Source organism: Atheta coriaria, unplaced genomic scaffold (assembly GCF_025399875.1).
Source record: "Atheta coriaria isolate IRGN ID8LTWV9N9 unplaced genomic scaffold, Caltech_Dcor_3.1 hic_scaffold_4_pilon, whole genome shotgun sequence".
Taxonomy (NCBI): domain Eukaryota; kingdom Metazoa; phylum Arthropoda; class Insecta; order Coleoptera; family Staphylinidae; genus Dalotia; species Dalotia coriaria.
Genome location: NW_027045446.1, coordinates 11,162,769 through 11,179,421, shown reverse-complemented (window position 1 = coordinate 11,179,421; position 16,653 = coordinate 11,162,769). Strand labels below are relative to the sequence as shown.

The window sequence follows — 16,653 nt, the reverse complement described above, 5'->3', positions numbered from 1 at the left end:
ATTCGTTATCATCAGGTGTGTCTGCAGATATTCCATCATCAGGAGGTATTATAGGCTTGTTATTAGGAATCGAAGGCAATTTTCCATAAATATTTTGAACGTGTGGCGGAGTTGTGTTAATTCCAGAAGTTGATTGTACCGGCTGCGGTTCAGGGATTGCATTTGCATTGACGTTGGCAGGAGGAGTATCAGAGTCTCTGAGTTTAATTTTTCTGATAACACCAGATTTAAATAGTTCAGGTGGTTCATTTACAACAATCGGAGACGATTGTTCTGATCTATCAAACGAGTCGAATGACTCTGGCGTAGCTGAAGTCTTACTATCATACTGACTTACTTCTTTCCGAAGTTCAAAATCGTGTTCAGTTTCGTAATATTCTGGTTCTTGTTCGGCATGTTCCTGATGGGCTGCATCCCTTTGCTTGATGAAAATTCTAAGTTTGTCTTCTAATAGTTGACGGCGTTTGGGATCATTTAAAATGTGTCCTTCAGGTAGTTGTTCTTCAATGGTTACAGATGAAAAGGTATTCACATATTCTGGAATATCATCTTCTAAATATGAAGGTTGGTTTATTTCTGCGTGAGTATCAGGAATGGATCTAGATATTGAAGGTTTTCGTGTTGCGGTGTTAATATACTCTGGCAAATCTTGACTCAAATGTATTGGTCTATTTGCATTAGGTGAAGCTTGACCCAAATATTGATTTTGATCTTGTCTTACTAATCCAGGAAGTTCAAATTTAGGTTGATGCTGTTTATCAGTTTTAATTTGTGATGGTTTTAATAAAGCATTAACGGAATGTTGCTCGTTGCCTGGATGTTGATTTGTTCTATCGTAATGATTTCCTGGACGAATATGTTTCGGAAGAGTTGAGAAAGGTGTATTAATGTATTCTGGTATTGTCTCACTGACTTCCTCATCATTCCAATCCGCTTCCAGCTCTTTATTTTCGGATTTCAAACGATTGATAGGAATTGCTCTATCAACATATTTATTGGGAAACACTCCTGCCAATCCTGGTTTTGATGGAATAGGTGGTGAAGCAAACTGACGCACAACTGTTTTTTTCTCAATTGGTCCTTTAGGTGTTTGCGATGGTTTTGGTACCAGAACTGGCTTTAAACTCGTAGCAGGCACATTTACTTGATTCCTACTTAAATGTGGCCTTGGTTCATTATCTAATTCATCATTTACCTGCTGTTGTTTTGCAATAAAAGTGTACTTTGATTTATAACTGAACTACGTCGCGGAGGTTTCAATATTGGTTTGAGCGGAAACAACTTGTGGGGTGTGGCTTGCACATCATTTAAAAGCACTTGAAAAGTAATAAAAATTTCGTCGTTTTTATGCTGACTACGCGTTAAAAAACAGATTAAAAACGTGCTGTTTTTGCTAAAATAAACACTTTCAAAATGGTGGGTTTACGGTTGAAACGACAGGTTTTGGCGGTAACTCGAAGAAACGTGGGTAGCGCATAAATGTTGGTGAGCGGAAGATGATTGTTTGGTCCGGCTTCCATCATCACGCTCTTCAGACTTTTCTTTAAATCTAATTTCTCAGGGACACATTCTTGAACTAAGACGGCGTCGACTGTTTCGATCCGGGCTTAACTTCCTGGATGAAAATATTACCATTAAAATTTATCGTTGCATTTATATTTATATGTAATTACTGTTAAACGTGTTCGTTTCGTTCTAAGTGAAAATACCAACGTTTAAAAAATGCCTACCTCGAATGCATGCGTATTGTTGAACAGCGTTTTTGATTTTACACGCAATTAAATTTTCTTTTTCTCGAACTTTGAGCTTTGTTGATCGATGTCGCTTAAAGCTGTTTTAATTTGTGCTGGTTCAATGTCATAAATCGTGAATCAAGCTTTGATATCAACAAATGCGAACAACATTGCCAGGAACGACCAATAAGTCCGCTTAGAATGAAAGAAAAAAGTTAATTACTTAAAATGTTATAAAAATAAATAAAAATTTTTATTTGTAGACATGTAATTTGTTAATCTAATACAAATATAAAAACAATTTATTTACGTCATTTAAATAGTTTTTATCATTTGAACATGCAATTTCAACGCAAATATACATAAATTTCCATATTTACCTGCCAATAATACCAATCTTTTCACTTTTGGCTGCCATTTTTACTGATGATGCTCTTCAATATAAAACTTTTATTGATTTGACTGTACAAGCATGCAGTAGCTAGATTTGTATCTGCTGCAGTAAAACTGGAGCACGCTCGGCGAATGTTCCGCGATAAGTACAACACCACACCACAACAACTCGCGCTGTCGTTTGGCCGGGCGACCGCTGTGTATGGCGGGTTTTATAGGTTTGTCAAGAGTCAAGTCAGTCGCTCAACACATTGCAAAACAAACCGAAGCACGACTTTAATTCGTGTAGCCAGGCAAGTGTATTAAGTGTTTGGAGTTACAATTACCGAGCAAATAAATCGAAAGTAGCTTCTACGCTATCAAAACAACTTTGATTATATAACTGTATTTATTTACTCGGTAGCTCAGCACACACTGTAAATGTGTTAGGTTTAAGTAGTTAGTAAATGTTATTATGAAATTTTGTTCTGAACTCGGCGGATGGAATGTTTTGCACTCATATCATATTCGCCAATTTTTATTATACGTAGGTACTTGTGTAAAATAAATAGAGTAAAAACGGAGTAGGCAGTTTTAAACAAAATGAAACAAAACCATTTTGTTTACTATTGCTTTGTTATTTATTTGTTGCATGTGCGTGAGCAATACAGTTTCGTGACTTTTTACGTATTTTTTATCAGCAATTATAACGCATTTAACCGTTTAATGTGTCGCGAGTATGAAGCAACTCGCATTTTGCATAACTTTATTATTCTGCGCTTTTTGTAATTATATTTTATGATCAGTAAAGTTTTTAATTATATATTCATTTTAAATTATTACAATTTTCAGGCGGACAATGTCATACAACCCAAAAATCGACGCCTGATGCTAAAACTTCAAATAAATCACTTAATGTGATTGAATTAATTCCCACCTCTGAAAAGTCCTGCGCGAAATGGGAAAACAGAAATTCAGACACCAAGCATGAGGAAGGAATGATCATGTCTAAGCCCAAGTTGGTAGTGACGTTCTTGGCCAATTCGAAGTCGATTAACAAGATGGACGGATTTGGCAGCGGAGTAGAGTCGCCATTTTTTATGGATCCTTTACAACGACTCTTACAGTTTTTCTTCTCCTCTTTCATACGAGATTTTACTCCTGCCCTGCCTAAGGAAGAAACTATTGATATAAAAACCGAGAAAAATGAAGTGGACAATTCATCAGACTTCGACTGGCTTAATAAAAATGATGAATCAACTATGTTCTGTGAACATGGTATGAATGGGTTCTGTAGGAGTTGTCACATGAAGGCCAAAAACATGTTGGACACAGGACCAGGTCAAATAAAGAGACATATCAACATTTCCAGCTTATTACATGTTGAAAAATCTAAATATGATCCGAAACTTAAACGAAATATTACAACAAAAGAGTTGATGTCTTCCACAACGACTAAGCAACCGATAAAAACGCAGAAAACCGATGCCGGCAAACATAAACGGCATTATTTTTTATCCATTAGCGGTGACACTGATCAAAGTGTCACCGCCCCAGAAACCTCGGTCAACAAACGTCTCAAACGAAATTCCACAAACAATAACTTCTTTAAAATCTTTGAAGATACCATATATGAGAGTCTAAATAAGAATCCTGAAATTTTAAGGAAAGAAAATCCGGCCCCCAGTTCAACAATAACTACTGGAGATGTTGATGATAGTGAGAATATTCTGATTGAAGATAACGATCAAGAATTGTTTAAGTTTGGCATTACACCACACCACGAAGCTGAATATTCACATGGTTTGGCATACTTTTTCCTGGTGACGCTACCAGTTGTCTGTAGTAAGTTTTTATTTAAAAATTAGAAAAATGTCACAAGTACCTATATTAACTCTCATGTTTATTTTTAGCCTTTGCCGTGGTCATTTTATTCCTGTGTATATTTTTGAGGACGCGTAGCTGGTGCTGCAAGTTGTTCTTAAAAGAACCTGGAAAAACTTTGGAGGAACGCAACGCAACGAAGAAGTCAAAGCATATTGCGGCATAATATTAATATTTTTTTTATATATATTTATTATTAGTAGTTTTGTTTACTGACAAAATTAATACTCTATTTTTTTCAGTACAATATACACCTAACTCTCTTATTTCTATTTATTGAATTGTTGAGGCACTTAGGTACATGATGAAACTCCATTACTATCGTTGAAAGAAAGGATAAACCTTATGGGTTTCACAAGAACTTTTACCATTCTGCGACATGTTTCGCCACACTGTGGCATCAGGCAGATTAATATTCATCTATTTCTATTTTATCCTTTATTGTTGGTCATTTAGTGCTCTTGGCCAGAGAGTGGACTTTGCTAGATTTGTGCATGTGTCATTTGACTTTTAGCTTTTAGTTTATTTACCTTGGTCATGGTTTTTGAAATAAAGTTGTAATTCAAGCAGGTACTTAACTCTCGGTAATAAATCAGCTGTTTTTGTACCAGGTATGAAACCCAGGGGGCGTCGTCGGTGAGAAATTAACAAAGATAAGTTTTATCACAGGAATAAACAGGTATTAATATGTACATCATGCTATTGATTTGAATTAACGTACTATTGTCTATCACTGTTGCAAATAATCTATGTTTATGTAAACTGCAATTTTTTTCTTAAACTGCAATTACACATATGTATAAAAGACAATATCTATATGCACATGTTTTATTTCAGTTGAATCCTTCTATAACAATCAAGCAAATACATTTTTAACGACCTGAAAATCCGGATACAGCATCCTTCATTTGTTTTGTAGCATTTTGTCCTACTCAGCTGTCTTTGAAGCTGCTCCAATCGCAGTATCCATCATATTTTGGCCAGCTTTACCGGTTTGCTCTATCTGAGCCTAATCAGCATTGATAAAAAATAAGGATTAATTAACAATTAACATAAATTAGTATTTACTTGATTCTATTAATTTCATACCTGAGCTAAGTTGACCAGGACAACACATAGAAACACCACGCAAATTGCCAAACAGACTTTATTCATCATGAGGAGTTTTTACTGGTTCAATTCAATAATCACTTGTTATTGACATACCGATCACTGATTTCCAGGCAGTATTTATACAAACAGGATACAATGCGCAGTTTTATTAATTTTCTATAATTGCTAGTATTCCTGTTTCGGATATTAACTTCCGTCACGAACTTGAAATGCCCTCATGAATCGAAAATGTTTTCTGTTTTTCTCTATAGTCAAGTTTGGTTAAAACAATCCCAGACAGAGTCAGTTTTTATATCGGGTCACTGTGTCAAACTGCACGTTTTGTGATACTTGTTTATGTAGATGACTGGCCCAGATCAGCTTTCTGCAATTCCAGTATACATTTAGCGCAACATTTGTTTCTGCATAAAACACGCAAATAATTTATAAATAAATATTTATGTGTATAAAATCAATGTGTGTTTTTCAATGTATGACCATGTCGATCTGTTTTTCTTATCAATTTGATATAAACTAGACACAAGTTGTTACTTTGCGCATTGAATCTTCAATAATATGTTTTGTGTGTTGTCTTGGGGTAGATTTTGTACTAATTTTTAACATTGTAGCATAAATAGTTTCTTGTTGAACTGAATAAATGCAAAGTAGTTATTAATTTTATGTTATAGGTTCAAGTACCACAATAAGAAAGATTTTTTTTGTAATATTTCAGAGAGTCTCTTTGGAATATAATAAGATTTGTAACTTTTTATATTGAATTATTTGATAGACACTTTTAACAACTGTTTATTGTTTATAAACAAAACTTAAATATTTGCTTGAATATTGTATTAGTAGCTTGTGTGTTTGCTTTGTGTACATTTTATACTAATTTAAGACATTGTAACATAAATATTTTCTTGTTTAACTGAATAAATGCAAAGTATGCATTATTTTATCTGTTCGTGTGTTTCTTTCTTGTTCATTTGTAATAATTTCAGATTAGCAAGTATTATAAATTGTAAAACCAAATTTTATAACAGGTTTATAGCTGTTTACAAGCTTAACTTTAAAACGACAGCAAACCGATAATCGGTAAATCGTTAAGCGCTAAACCACCCTTCCATATAATCCACTAATCAGCATTCACCAAACTCCTACCCTTACTCAGTATGCATCTACAATGAGTAAGCTGGTGATAGAAGGAAGTGTGGAGATCGAAAAGAAGAAAACAGTTTGTTGTCAACATTGTGAAATCGCTGATTTCAATTTTGTTGAAATTGTGCCATTGTTCATGGTTATTATTTATCTTTGTTCATCAATATTGTTCACTCACATCAACAAACTTCCACGTTCAACTATACCACACTGTACAAATCATTTTTTAGATGCTTACTTTTACAGTGTTTTTATTCTACTTTAACTGGATCTGTTGTTCTGTATAAACCAAACTTACATTTGCTTAAATATTGTTTTAGTAGTTTGTGTGTTGTGTTTGTGATGATTTTATACTAATTTGTGACATTGTAGCATATATACTTTCTTGTTTAACTGAATAAATGCAAAGTATTCATTAATTTAATGTGTTTGGGTGTTTGCTTACTCATAATTTCATAATCATTTCAGATTAGCATAGGTCAGAGTACCATAAAGTGTAAAACCTAATTTGATGTCTTTTCTACCTGATTAGGTGCTTAACTTTGTGCCGACGCAGCATACTCAACTGCTCACCCTCTTTTGTTGACCCTAGCCAACATAATAAGGGTGAATTACAATGCTGGGCACGCCTTCTTTCTCCCCTGTTTAGTTGTGGGGTAATATAATGGTTTTGTGATTGCATTGAACCAATGAACACCCTTGAAATAGCTGGTTGACTGGTCTCTTCTACTTGACTATGTTATTATTTACTGTATAAACAAGCTAAACTCGTCTCTAACATCACCTTTCATAAGGTTTTATGAGCACTGCCAAGATATTTGTCTAAGCATCATGTTTTTCCTTGGTATCTGGTGATGAATTTATGCTTTTTCTGCTTTTGTTTCTTATTTTCCTCATAACTTTCTTAATTTTCATTCAATTTAAACAAATCTTATATCAAATAATACAGAATTCACTTGTCCTTAAGATGTTTTCAGTATAATTTTTCTTCAATCCTACGGTTGACTGGCTTGCTTTGAAATGTGTATGTAATTAGAATGATGACACATTTTTGCTTTTCCTGTTTTTGTTTCTTCTTTTCCTTACAACTTGCATAATTATCATCCAAATTAAATAAATTTTATATCAATTGAAACATAATTAAATTGTGCTGCATATTATGTTATTGTTAACTTCCATATTCAATCCTCTTCATTGCAGGCTTTGATTTATTTGCTATTCCTGTTATGATTCCTGCTCTGCAAAATAACTTCAAGCATCACCTCAGTTTAAGCAAAAATATACAATCGTCTCACTTATAAAACATGTCTATAGCGGTAATTAGACCTTCTGATTAATCTTCTGCAGTCAAAATTGCATAATTCCTTCTCATTCCAAAGTTATCACCAATATTATGTTACACCTCTAACCAGACCTAATCCATTAACCTATACCACCAAATTTTCTGCAACAACAAGAAAAAAATCCAAAAACACTTAAAATGTTACATCTACAGCAGTACCTAGACCAGTCTAACATGTTGCAGCATTCAAAACTGTATATTCCTCTGTTCTTGTATTGTTATCAGCACCAATAGGAACACCAACTGGTTTGCTTGATTCCAGTGGGTTTTCCAACTCACAAACAAAAGATAATATCCTGTAGTATGAAAAATCATGAATATTCTGAACAATATCACATTGAGAAACATTCGTTAACTATTCCTAATCCATCCTTAAACAGTTTCTAGATGAAATAATCCTTCAATAGACTTGAAAAACTGAAACAATGCACTTGATAACCCCTAATTTGATGTACCTGAACATGAATGAACAAGAATATTTTATACACACCTAGAAAATCCTAACAAATGCACTGAGCACTTAGCCAATGTTAATAACAATAAATCTCAGTTGTATTTGGCTTGTGCAGATGTTAAATCAACTTGTAAGGGGGCCCAAACAGGTGGTTGATTAAGGTTTTTGTGTGTCATGTGTTTTGAAGTCAATCACAGCATCCACAAAACGTATCACAACTTGAAAGTTATCAAAATCTATAGTTTATAAGCTGGCCTGTTGATTGCCGCAGGTGTGATTGCATTTTATTCAGCAGGAAAGACGTAATCTTCCTGCAAACTCACTGTTTCACTTGATATTTTCGGACACGTGAAAAACTATTAATTAAAGCGATTTTCGAAGAAATAACAGTTTCTGGGGTGTAATCGGACCCGAGGAACACGATGCCGTGGTCAGATTTTGGTCTTAATGTGTGGTTGAAGAGAAATTCACAAAAGTATCACTTGACAGCATGTGCTTTTTTTCGGTTGACGACTCGTGACGGACTGAAACTTTCGTGGTGAATTACTCCCAAACCCCTCCACTAAACGACTCGTGTTAGGCACCGTTGGAAAGAGCGCGTGATTTGTTACACTTTGATACCACTCACGATGAATTTCTTTAATTTTCTTCAAATTCTCATAAGAAGCCTTGTAATTTTGTGGCAATTTTTAAAAATTAATTGTGGCTGATTTACGGGGTTAATAAAGGAAGAAAGGGTATGATAATTCCTAGTTTAATTTCTAGAATGTTTCTGTAAAGTTAGAAACGATTGGTGAAAACCATCTAAATCAGCAACCTTTTTAAAAAGGTTTTTGAAATTTGATTCCCCACCCCACCCAACCCTCGAATCTATAAATTGAGAGCGCCCGACGGCCATGTTTCATCCAGATTTTGAGATTCGGTTGGGGTGCGTGTCGTTAAAGCCCGCCGGCCTTTGGCGCTGCTGGTGCCTTCGTGAACCCTGCGCGAGAGTCGCCATGCGCGCAAGTCGCTTTACGCGCATACAAACGTCATATCAGCAGCCACCGGACTGCCAGTATACACAGCGAACTCATCGCGAATCATAATGGGAACCGAATCGGTAAGCACAAACAATTGGAATGGTTTAGTAATAATATTTCTAATAGCCATTTCACGTAATAATACATATGGACCATTTGGTCGCTTCGAAATTTTTGAATCTTCTGCACACCACGTCGCCCGCCCGCCTTGAACGCGATCCCGCCAACCAAATATGAAGAAGCAACTCATTTTAAACGCTGGTTTTGTCGAGTACATTGAAACCCAATCGTAAGTATTTCTAAAACAAAAACAATTTAAAAAAATAACCCTATCGCCAAAACAAAACGCGCATAATTAATTTTTTTTGTTTCCAATTCTTGTTTCAGTAGACCTTTACGATTCATAATTTAACGGAAGCCATCAAGAAATACCTCATCCCCACGTTCAAATATAAACCAGTAACCGTGAACCAAACCTTAGGTAAAATGTCACCACCCAACCCATCCGCATAAACAACCAAACAACACAATAATCCATCATTTTAACAAAAAGCATAGACTGAAAATGATAACCTTAACTATTTCTTTTATCCGTTTCAGATATCATAAGCAAAAATAATCACCAACCCGCAGCAATAAATCATTCCAATCTAATACTTCACATGAAAGCAACAGCCAATGCAGTAAAATATTTAAGTTAAAACCCATCTTCATCATCAATTCGGCGTAAACAACTATTACTTTACCTACTGTGTTTTCAGTCACTTCTTCACATCTCGCCCTTCAATCAGAGGCCAAACCAACCCAATCCAAACGGACCTGATCAACCAAACCCGCATGAGAGTGACATTCCAATAAGATGGTTCCTGAGTCCAGAGGTCAATCTCGCCCGACGCTGATCCCCTACAACGCATCCCGCGATGAGATGTTATCGAGAGCGATTTAAGGTAGTAGTGCAGGATGCCCATGATCAGAGGCTGGTCGGGTAATAATATGTCACTCTTGTATCCGTGCGGTATGTGAAACCAGTACTTGGTCATTCATAATCCACCCAGCACGCTGTGAAACGCCGCATGTACATAAGTAGTGAGTAATTTTTATGAATTATCGCATTTAACCGGGTCGCGATTCAATTAATATCAGTTCAATCATAAAGTACTGTCCGTTTAAACCAACGCGCAGTAAATTAATCACCACACATCATATAATATTTCAACGTACTCACATTAACGTCTCAAACCCAAGACTTTTTGAAAATTTGGAAAACAAAAAATCCTCATGATTTACTTTTATTCAACTTGAATTTGAACTGGACAGTATTACCGTATTACCGCAAACATTTCGTAACGCGTTTTAAGTTTCAATTAAGTAAGTTATCAGTAAACACTTTAAATATTACATTCGAACAAACTCAACCGGTCAACACACACAACAGTCATCACCTTGGCAAACACTCAATAAGCACTTTTGCTCGGTTCGTTTCAAGCAATGCGGAGTTTTGCCATTTGCGTAGTTCAGCACACCCCACTTACATTCCTCAAATAATAACACCCTTACACGTTCTGTTCACGCAGAACATGTACCATCAAACACAAATTAATTCAATGCAACGCGCGGCATTTTGAAGCGCAGATTCGGTAACCCAGTTTCGCAAATTCAAGTGCATGAATGGCATGCCCGCGGAATGAATTGTTTATATTTTTGCCAGATTGTGCTAAACTGTATTGTATTTCATTTCATTGTATGCCGTGTTAAATTTTAAACTTAAAGCCGGTTGCCGCCGCTGGGATGTAGCAGTCGGTCACTTTGTTATCCGTTGCAAAATCGCTTCTTGGCAATTAATTTACACAACCGCCAAACGTCGCGGTCATGTTAGGTGCGCCTATTTTTCATAATCACTTTTGTGCTCAAAGCTATCTCATGTTCTGAAGTAGACAAAGGCATTCCTACGTACCAGTTAAGTAAGTGTATCCTACCCCTCTTAGCTGTGGAATGTTGAATATTGTTCTAGGAAATTTGTAAAATAAATTCCTTTCCGCTTTCAGGATAATCGCGATTTAAAGGCCAGTCAGTCATTGTAAGGCTCTTAGGTCCTTCCATATCCTTATTAATGTCTTTTTTCTTATTAAAAAAATCTATATATGTATGTACTTCAATCAGCCATGTTTCTCTTTTAGTAGTTACTGTTTATTTTTTAAAATGTTTCGTGAATGCTATTTGTGTATTTAGTTTATTATGTATTTGTATTGTGTGTGAAATGAGTTCCAAAATCACTAATGAATTTATGGGCTTTTTCAGCACTTTTAACAATCAAATATTTCTTTCATGTTTTCAGGGCGTTTGTTTGAAATTAATAATTCATTATTTTTACCTTATGTTGCAGATCCTGATGCGTAGCATGTTGTGTGTTGTTTTGTGTTCTATTCTTGAAATTTACTACCCAACCTTTGTTTTGCTTCTTTGTTTTGACACAGGCACTAGCGTTTAAGAAATTCACTGGTAGTAATCATTAATATCAGTGTATTATTTCATCGCCTATTTCAATAGTCCCGTGTCTTATCAAAAAACTTCCGCAAGCTGAATGCCTTTACAAGCGTAAAATTTCAACCATCAAATATTCATACATGGATAGAAGATAATTCAAGAAACGTGGATTCTGATATGATGAGAAAGATTTCTGCAATATACCTCAAAAGAAGTAAATGTTGATCTAAACAAGTGGTATTTAAATTCGATGGTAGAAATAATTATCGTCGAAAATTCTTTTTAAAATGGAGCGGCAAACAAGCAACCCAAATAGTACCACCGGAAATTTGTGTGTATTTCAAGTTTATATTCGTAAACAAAAATCTGCTTTAATTTCAACTGAACTTCATTTCAATTTTTGGTAATAGTACTTAGAGTTATTCGGTCAACAATTACACACACACACACACACACATACACTTACACTTTCACCTGTTCACATCACATTCTGCGCAATGAACACAGGTGCTTGGCACTGCTTACCTAAATATTTTAACACAACTACATACTTTTAAGACCACCGCAAATAAATATAAATTAAAACAAATACATCATTGTCAAAGCAAACAATAGAACCGAATAAAACACGAAGAAACCAATCAGATAGAAAAATTTCCCTCAGATGTACGCAGATTCCATTAAGAAATGGAAAAATATTGGCGAACTGAATTATTCCAAAATGAGGAACGAAGTCGAAGATAAAAATAGATCCTGAATTTAACTAAAATAAATAAAGAATGCACTTCAAGGTAGATACCTACAACGAGAAAATGGAAAATTGAATCAAATTGAATTCGAATATGAATTACAACAGTGATAAATTATTGTGTTTGTTTGTTTATATATAGTGCGCGAGTGTTGAATTATAGTGCGGGAGTGAAAATCGAATTTCATCAAGTTTTACACCACATACACACACATACACATACACTTACACTTTCTACCCTGTTCATGATCATTGACTGGGCAAGTAATGAAATATGTGTTTCTGGCACTGCTTTTTTAACACAACTTACACATTTTTTACATCATCATAAATAACATAAATTAAAACTATACAACATTGGGTCAGCAGCAATTGGAACAGAATAAAATGAAGAATGATACCCAAAAAGATTGGAATTAGATTTTTATATTTTGGAGAAAACATTTGCCAGCAGCCAATTTCAAATTGCATCATTTTATACAAGACAACAGTTGGAAACCCAAGAAGAAAGAGAAATTGTCCCAAAGATATAAGGAAGATTATTCCGAACGAGGAACGAGAAATCATAAGAAGTTGAAAATAAAATAGATCTTGACTTAACTGTAACAACCAAAGAATGAACTTCAAGTTAGATACAACGTGAGAAATGGAAAATTGAATCTCAAATTGGAATTGGATATGAATTATAACCGTTATAAAATAATTGTGTTTGTGTGTTTTTATATATGCGCGAGTGTGATTAAATAGTGGGAGTGTGTTAAATAGTGTGGGAGGTGAAGTATACTGTTTTAAAATAATCAACAACTATATAGAAGAACAGAAGACAAAACTCCAGAAGAAGAATAACAGAAATTGAAACTTGGAAAATATCAACTTCAACTGAAAATAAATGGAATTGATGCATCTCAGAAAGAGAAATAAAGTAAAAATGGAAATGGTTAAATGCTGATATCAACTTAGAGGAAGTGTTGTGAATTATTAGTAGTGCGCGAGTGTTAGCTTTTACTTGCGAAGTATTGTGCGGGCCGTTATACAAGTGCAGCTAGTGCGAGTGTAGTATCGTGAAATATTTAATTATTTCTTTTACAGATCAACAGTTTGCATCGATCAAAGTTTGAAAGTCACCAGTTTGAAATAGTCATGTTGCACGTATTGTTATGTTTCGTTTTCGAATGCGAACAAGAAGATTCTTCCATCCAAGGGCCAAGAAGAGATGAGGAGTTCTATTGATATAAGGCAATACTTCGCAAAGAAGTTGGTGTGAGTTGCTACCATAATTATTTATGGTCAAATAATATTTAAAGCTATATATATTTACACAACAGAGGCCAAAGAAGAAGATGTTAAGTAAGTGTCCACGCCGAGGTCGTGATCCTGAGGCTCCCGGCTCAGCTATCTTCCTCGCCTTGGGGATCTAAATTTAGCCGTGTATACCCATCGCTACTGTCTCAGGGCGCAAAATTGAAAGATACTGGAGGTGTGAGTTTTATTACAGTCAATTTTTACTACGCGATTTTTTTTTTATCAGACGACCGTCATAACGTTAAACCCTCAACTGAAGACAAAGCAGCTAAAGGAAGCCGATGTGATGCAGTTCCACTCATTGCCGATGTAGATCTTAGCTGTTCAACTCAGCTATCTTCCGCCTTGGGGACAGCCCGATGTATACCCATCAAGGAATGGGCTACTGCCCTCAGGGGTATGCAAAGTTGGAAAGAAATTGGGGTAGAGTATTATTTCAACTATTTTGTTATTACTAAACAATTAAAAACAATTTTAATGTTATTAATGAAGTTAACCCTAGCTGAAATAATAGCCAGCGGCGACGATGCGCAGTTCCATCCACGCCGAGGTAGACTGGCGGAAGGATGACCCAATGATGTATCCAGTTTTCCAGCGAGAAAAAAGCCTTTGGGGTCAGGGTCCGATGTGTACACCATCAAGGAAATGTCATTGCCTCTGGTGGTTTGTGTCAAACGTACAAATGCTGTGGGTGAGTATTACTATCAAGGCAAAATGCTTTACAAAGTACACACATTAATTCACTTAATTTTGTTATAAAGCCACCTACATAATTTTTCCCCAAACGCCGAGGTTTCAACTATAGGCATAGGTATCAAACATACACACAAATCCAGCCATTGAATACCGGTTAAGTCCACCGCGAGCCCCACATCACCTTTAAAGTGGATACGTTGATGCTTGTATAAATTACCCAGAATGGGCAGCTACTGACGGTGCTGAAGGGCACATCAACAACAAACACACACTACTCTTGAGGTGATGACAGATGCACCCATTCCTAAACCTTGTAAATCGCGCCCGTCACCATCATAATTTTGCTAATTCGTTATGAATGGACAACCGGCAACCTCGGGTGCTAAATCTCATGAACGACAAAGCGCACACATCGTAATTAATAATAACATTCATTACACCTCATTGCACTTATTTTACACCCTATTGATGAGGTGGAGTCGACAGAAAGTTCATTATTGTGGATTGTTTAATTGGCTTAGTAGGGTAAAAGAGGGTAATGGGGGTCACTTTTAAGGGGAGAACTGAAATTGTACTTAATTATAAGCAAAAATACTCTATTGTAACGCTTTGCGTTTACTAGTTTTACTAAAATACCTTTACTTGAAATAATTTTCAGTCACTTTGACAATCAATTTGATATTATTCCTAGTGCCTAAAAATGATTGACCCCCATTGCACCACATGTAGTAATGTAGCTCACCTGGGACAAATTGAACCGCAACGAAATCTAGCAGATATCGCAAACATCATAATATTCTGCAAAGTCCCCACCTTGAAAGTGCATTTCCTCTTTCTGATTTTACGAGCCCATAGCCCAAAACAGCGCGAACGCCATTTATAATTGTTTTTTTTTAATCGTTACATTACACGGCTCTTCACCATCCATCGCCCCTGGCATAAGTCATCAGTGCCAATATAGGAATCATAAGTTTTGTTACTTTCCAGTATCGTTTCGTGTTTAAGGCTATTGAAAATAAGTCACATTGCTTTTGATAGGCCATTTAGAGCGACTAAAGACAAACGTCCATTAGAGTCGCATGACTCCCACGGCCCACAATTGCACCTTGGCCAGAAAAAAAACAAAAAAAATATTTCTTCAAAACATTAATGTAATCTGAACTGCACATCACTCCATTTTAACGTTTCACCAAGACTATGCCTTCATTCGAATATTGCAAGATACTTTCCGACACTTATCTTCTAATTCGGCGGACGTAAATTAGATCAAAGTGGTACCAAAATAAAAATATTGGCGTATCTCAATGATACACGCACCGATTTGCATGATTTTTTTGGGGTGGCACTGGGGGCCAGAACGGAGGAAACACGTTTACGCGTACCGTAACTACTACCGTGGATATATGGGTGACTCCTGACACCTGCCACCCCATTACCCTACTCTCCCCTACTTCTTTAGTTTTTCGTCATTTTACAAATATTGTCATCGTGATTGAAGTGAAATATTCTGGAAGATGCAGAAATGAAGATGTCACACTCAAGTAAAAAGAAAGTTGGATTGACAAATATTTAGCAATAGATCTGTTTCGGTGCTTGTGCTCGGGGCCTGTGTCATATTGTGAACAGTTCGCAGCGGGAAAGTGTAGTGGTAGCAGGCACGTGCTGTAAAAGTGGCAAGTAGTAATAGCGCTGTAGTTATAGACTAGTAGTATAGTGGATCGTGAAATGAACATTTGAAATGCTAACAAATTCCTACACAATTACAAATGACAAAGAAGCCAAAAGAAAAGATCCTACCTGAAATTGTCGCCAAATCGTTAATCGAAAAGTGAGGGATTCCCAAGCAACTTGGCAGTTTATAGTTTAGTATTTTGTTTTTTGGCTAAAATATAAATGTTTTACTTCATGCTTCATTTTATTGTTCAATAATCAAAATATTAGTCAATCTAACAAGTGCACTCTAAACATATTTTTGTCAATTTGTTAAGTACACGAAAACATTTCCTAGAAATTTATTAAATTATTGTTCCCTTGATACTCTGCTTTTCTATTAAACGTACACCACTTGAGTATGACATTTTAGGACAGTTCCATCCTGATGAATCGCAAGTATATAATACATAAAACTGTCAATTAATATTTACCTGATTTTCCTTAGTTTAATTTGCACCCTCCTACCATCATGTCTTGCAAGAAATTCCCTCACGCTGTTTACTTTTCTACAGTTATCATTGGAAATTTAAATAAATTTTACCTTAACGGGGCTATGTTATTATGTAAATGCTTTGCAGAACATGTACTAACCTCTTTTTGTTTCGTATATTTGTTTCGGCGCTTTATATTGTACTGTTCTTGCTCTTCAGTAG

General features: G+C 35.6%; 1 protein-coding gene and 2 long non-coding RNA genes across 4 annotated transcripts; 1 reads left to right on the top strand and 2 right to left on the bottom strand.

Annotated features, from left to right (window-relative positions):
* The first annotated feature begins 2,284 nt into the window (after window positions 1-2,284).
* On the top strand, window positions 2,285-4,255 carry LOC135790674 (uncharacterized). Of its 2 annotated transcripts, none has more exons than XM_065300950.1 (3): window positions 2,285-2,419; window positions 2,958-3,950; window positions 4,019-4,255. In XM_065300950.1, exons 2-3 carry the CDS (start codon window positions 3,104-3,106, stop codon window positions 4,153-4,155), a joined length of 984 nt encoding a protein of 327 aa, XP_065157022.1. In that variant the 5' UTR covers window positions 2,285-2,419; window positions 2,958-3,103; the 3' UTR covers window positions 4,156-4,255. The 2 variants fall into 2 exon arrangements, with proteins under 2 accessions (XP_065157022.1, XP_065157021.1); XM_065300949.1 differs by lacking the exon at window positions 2,285-2,419 and adding an exon at window positions 2,726-2,890.
* Window positions 4,256-4,801: 546 nt separating this feature from the next.
* On the bottom strand, window positions 4,802-5,669 carry LOC135790675 (uncharacterized). Its single transcript, XR_010547853.1, has 2 exons — window positions 5,079-5,669; window positions 4,802-4,998 (listed from the first exon to the last, which is right to left on the bottom strand). It is a non-coding gene; the product is annotated as an uncharacterized lncRNA (long non-coding RNA).
* Window positions 5,670-6,473: 804 nt separating this feature from the next.
* On the bottom strand, window positions 6,474-8,731 carry LOC135790546 (uncharacterized). The gene is made up of 4 exons (XR_010547809.1): window positions 8,072-8,731; window positions 7,741-7,998; window positions 7,535-7,683; window positions 6,474-7,477 (listed from the first exon to the last, which is right to left on the bottom strand). It is a non-coding gene; the product is annotated as an uncharacterized lncRNA (long non-coding RNA).
* Window positions 8,732-16,653: the final 7,922 nt, after the last annotated feature.

Bases quoted from the DNA above. Each gene is read 5' to 3' on its own strand.
- LOC135790674 (XM_065300949.1), top strand. From the start codon at position 2,845: ATGAAGCAACTCGCATTTTGCATAACTTTATTATTCTGCGCTTTTT. The intron at 2,891-2,957 runs GTAATTATATTT...TACAATTTTCAG, and splicing joins TTTATTATTCTGCGCTTTTT to GCGGACAATGTCATACAACC. The intron at 3,951-4,018 runs GTAAGTTTTTAT...GTTTATTTTTAG, and splicing joins GACGCTACCAGTTGTCTGTA to CCTTTGCCGTGGTCATTTTA.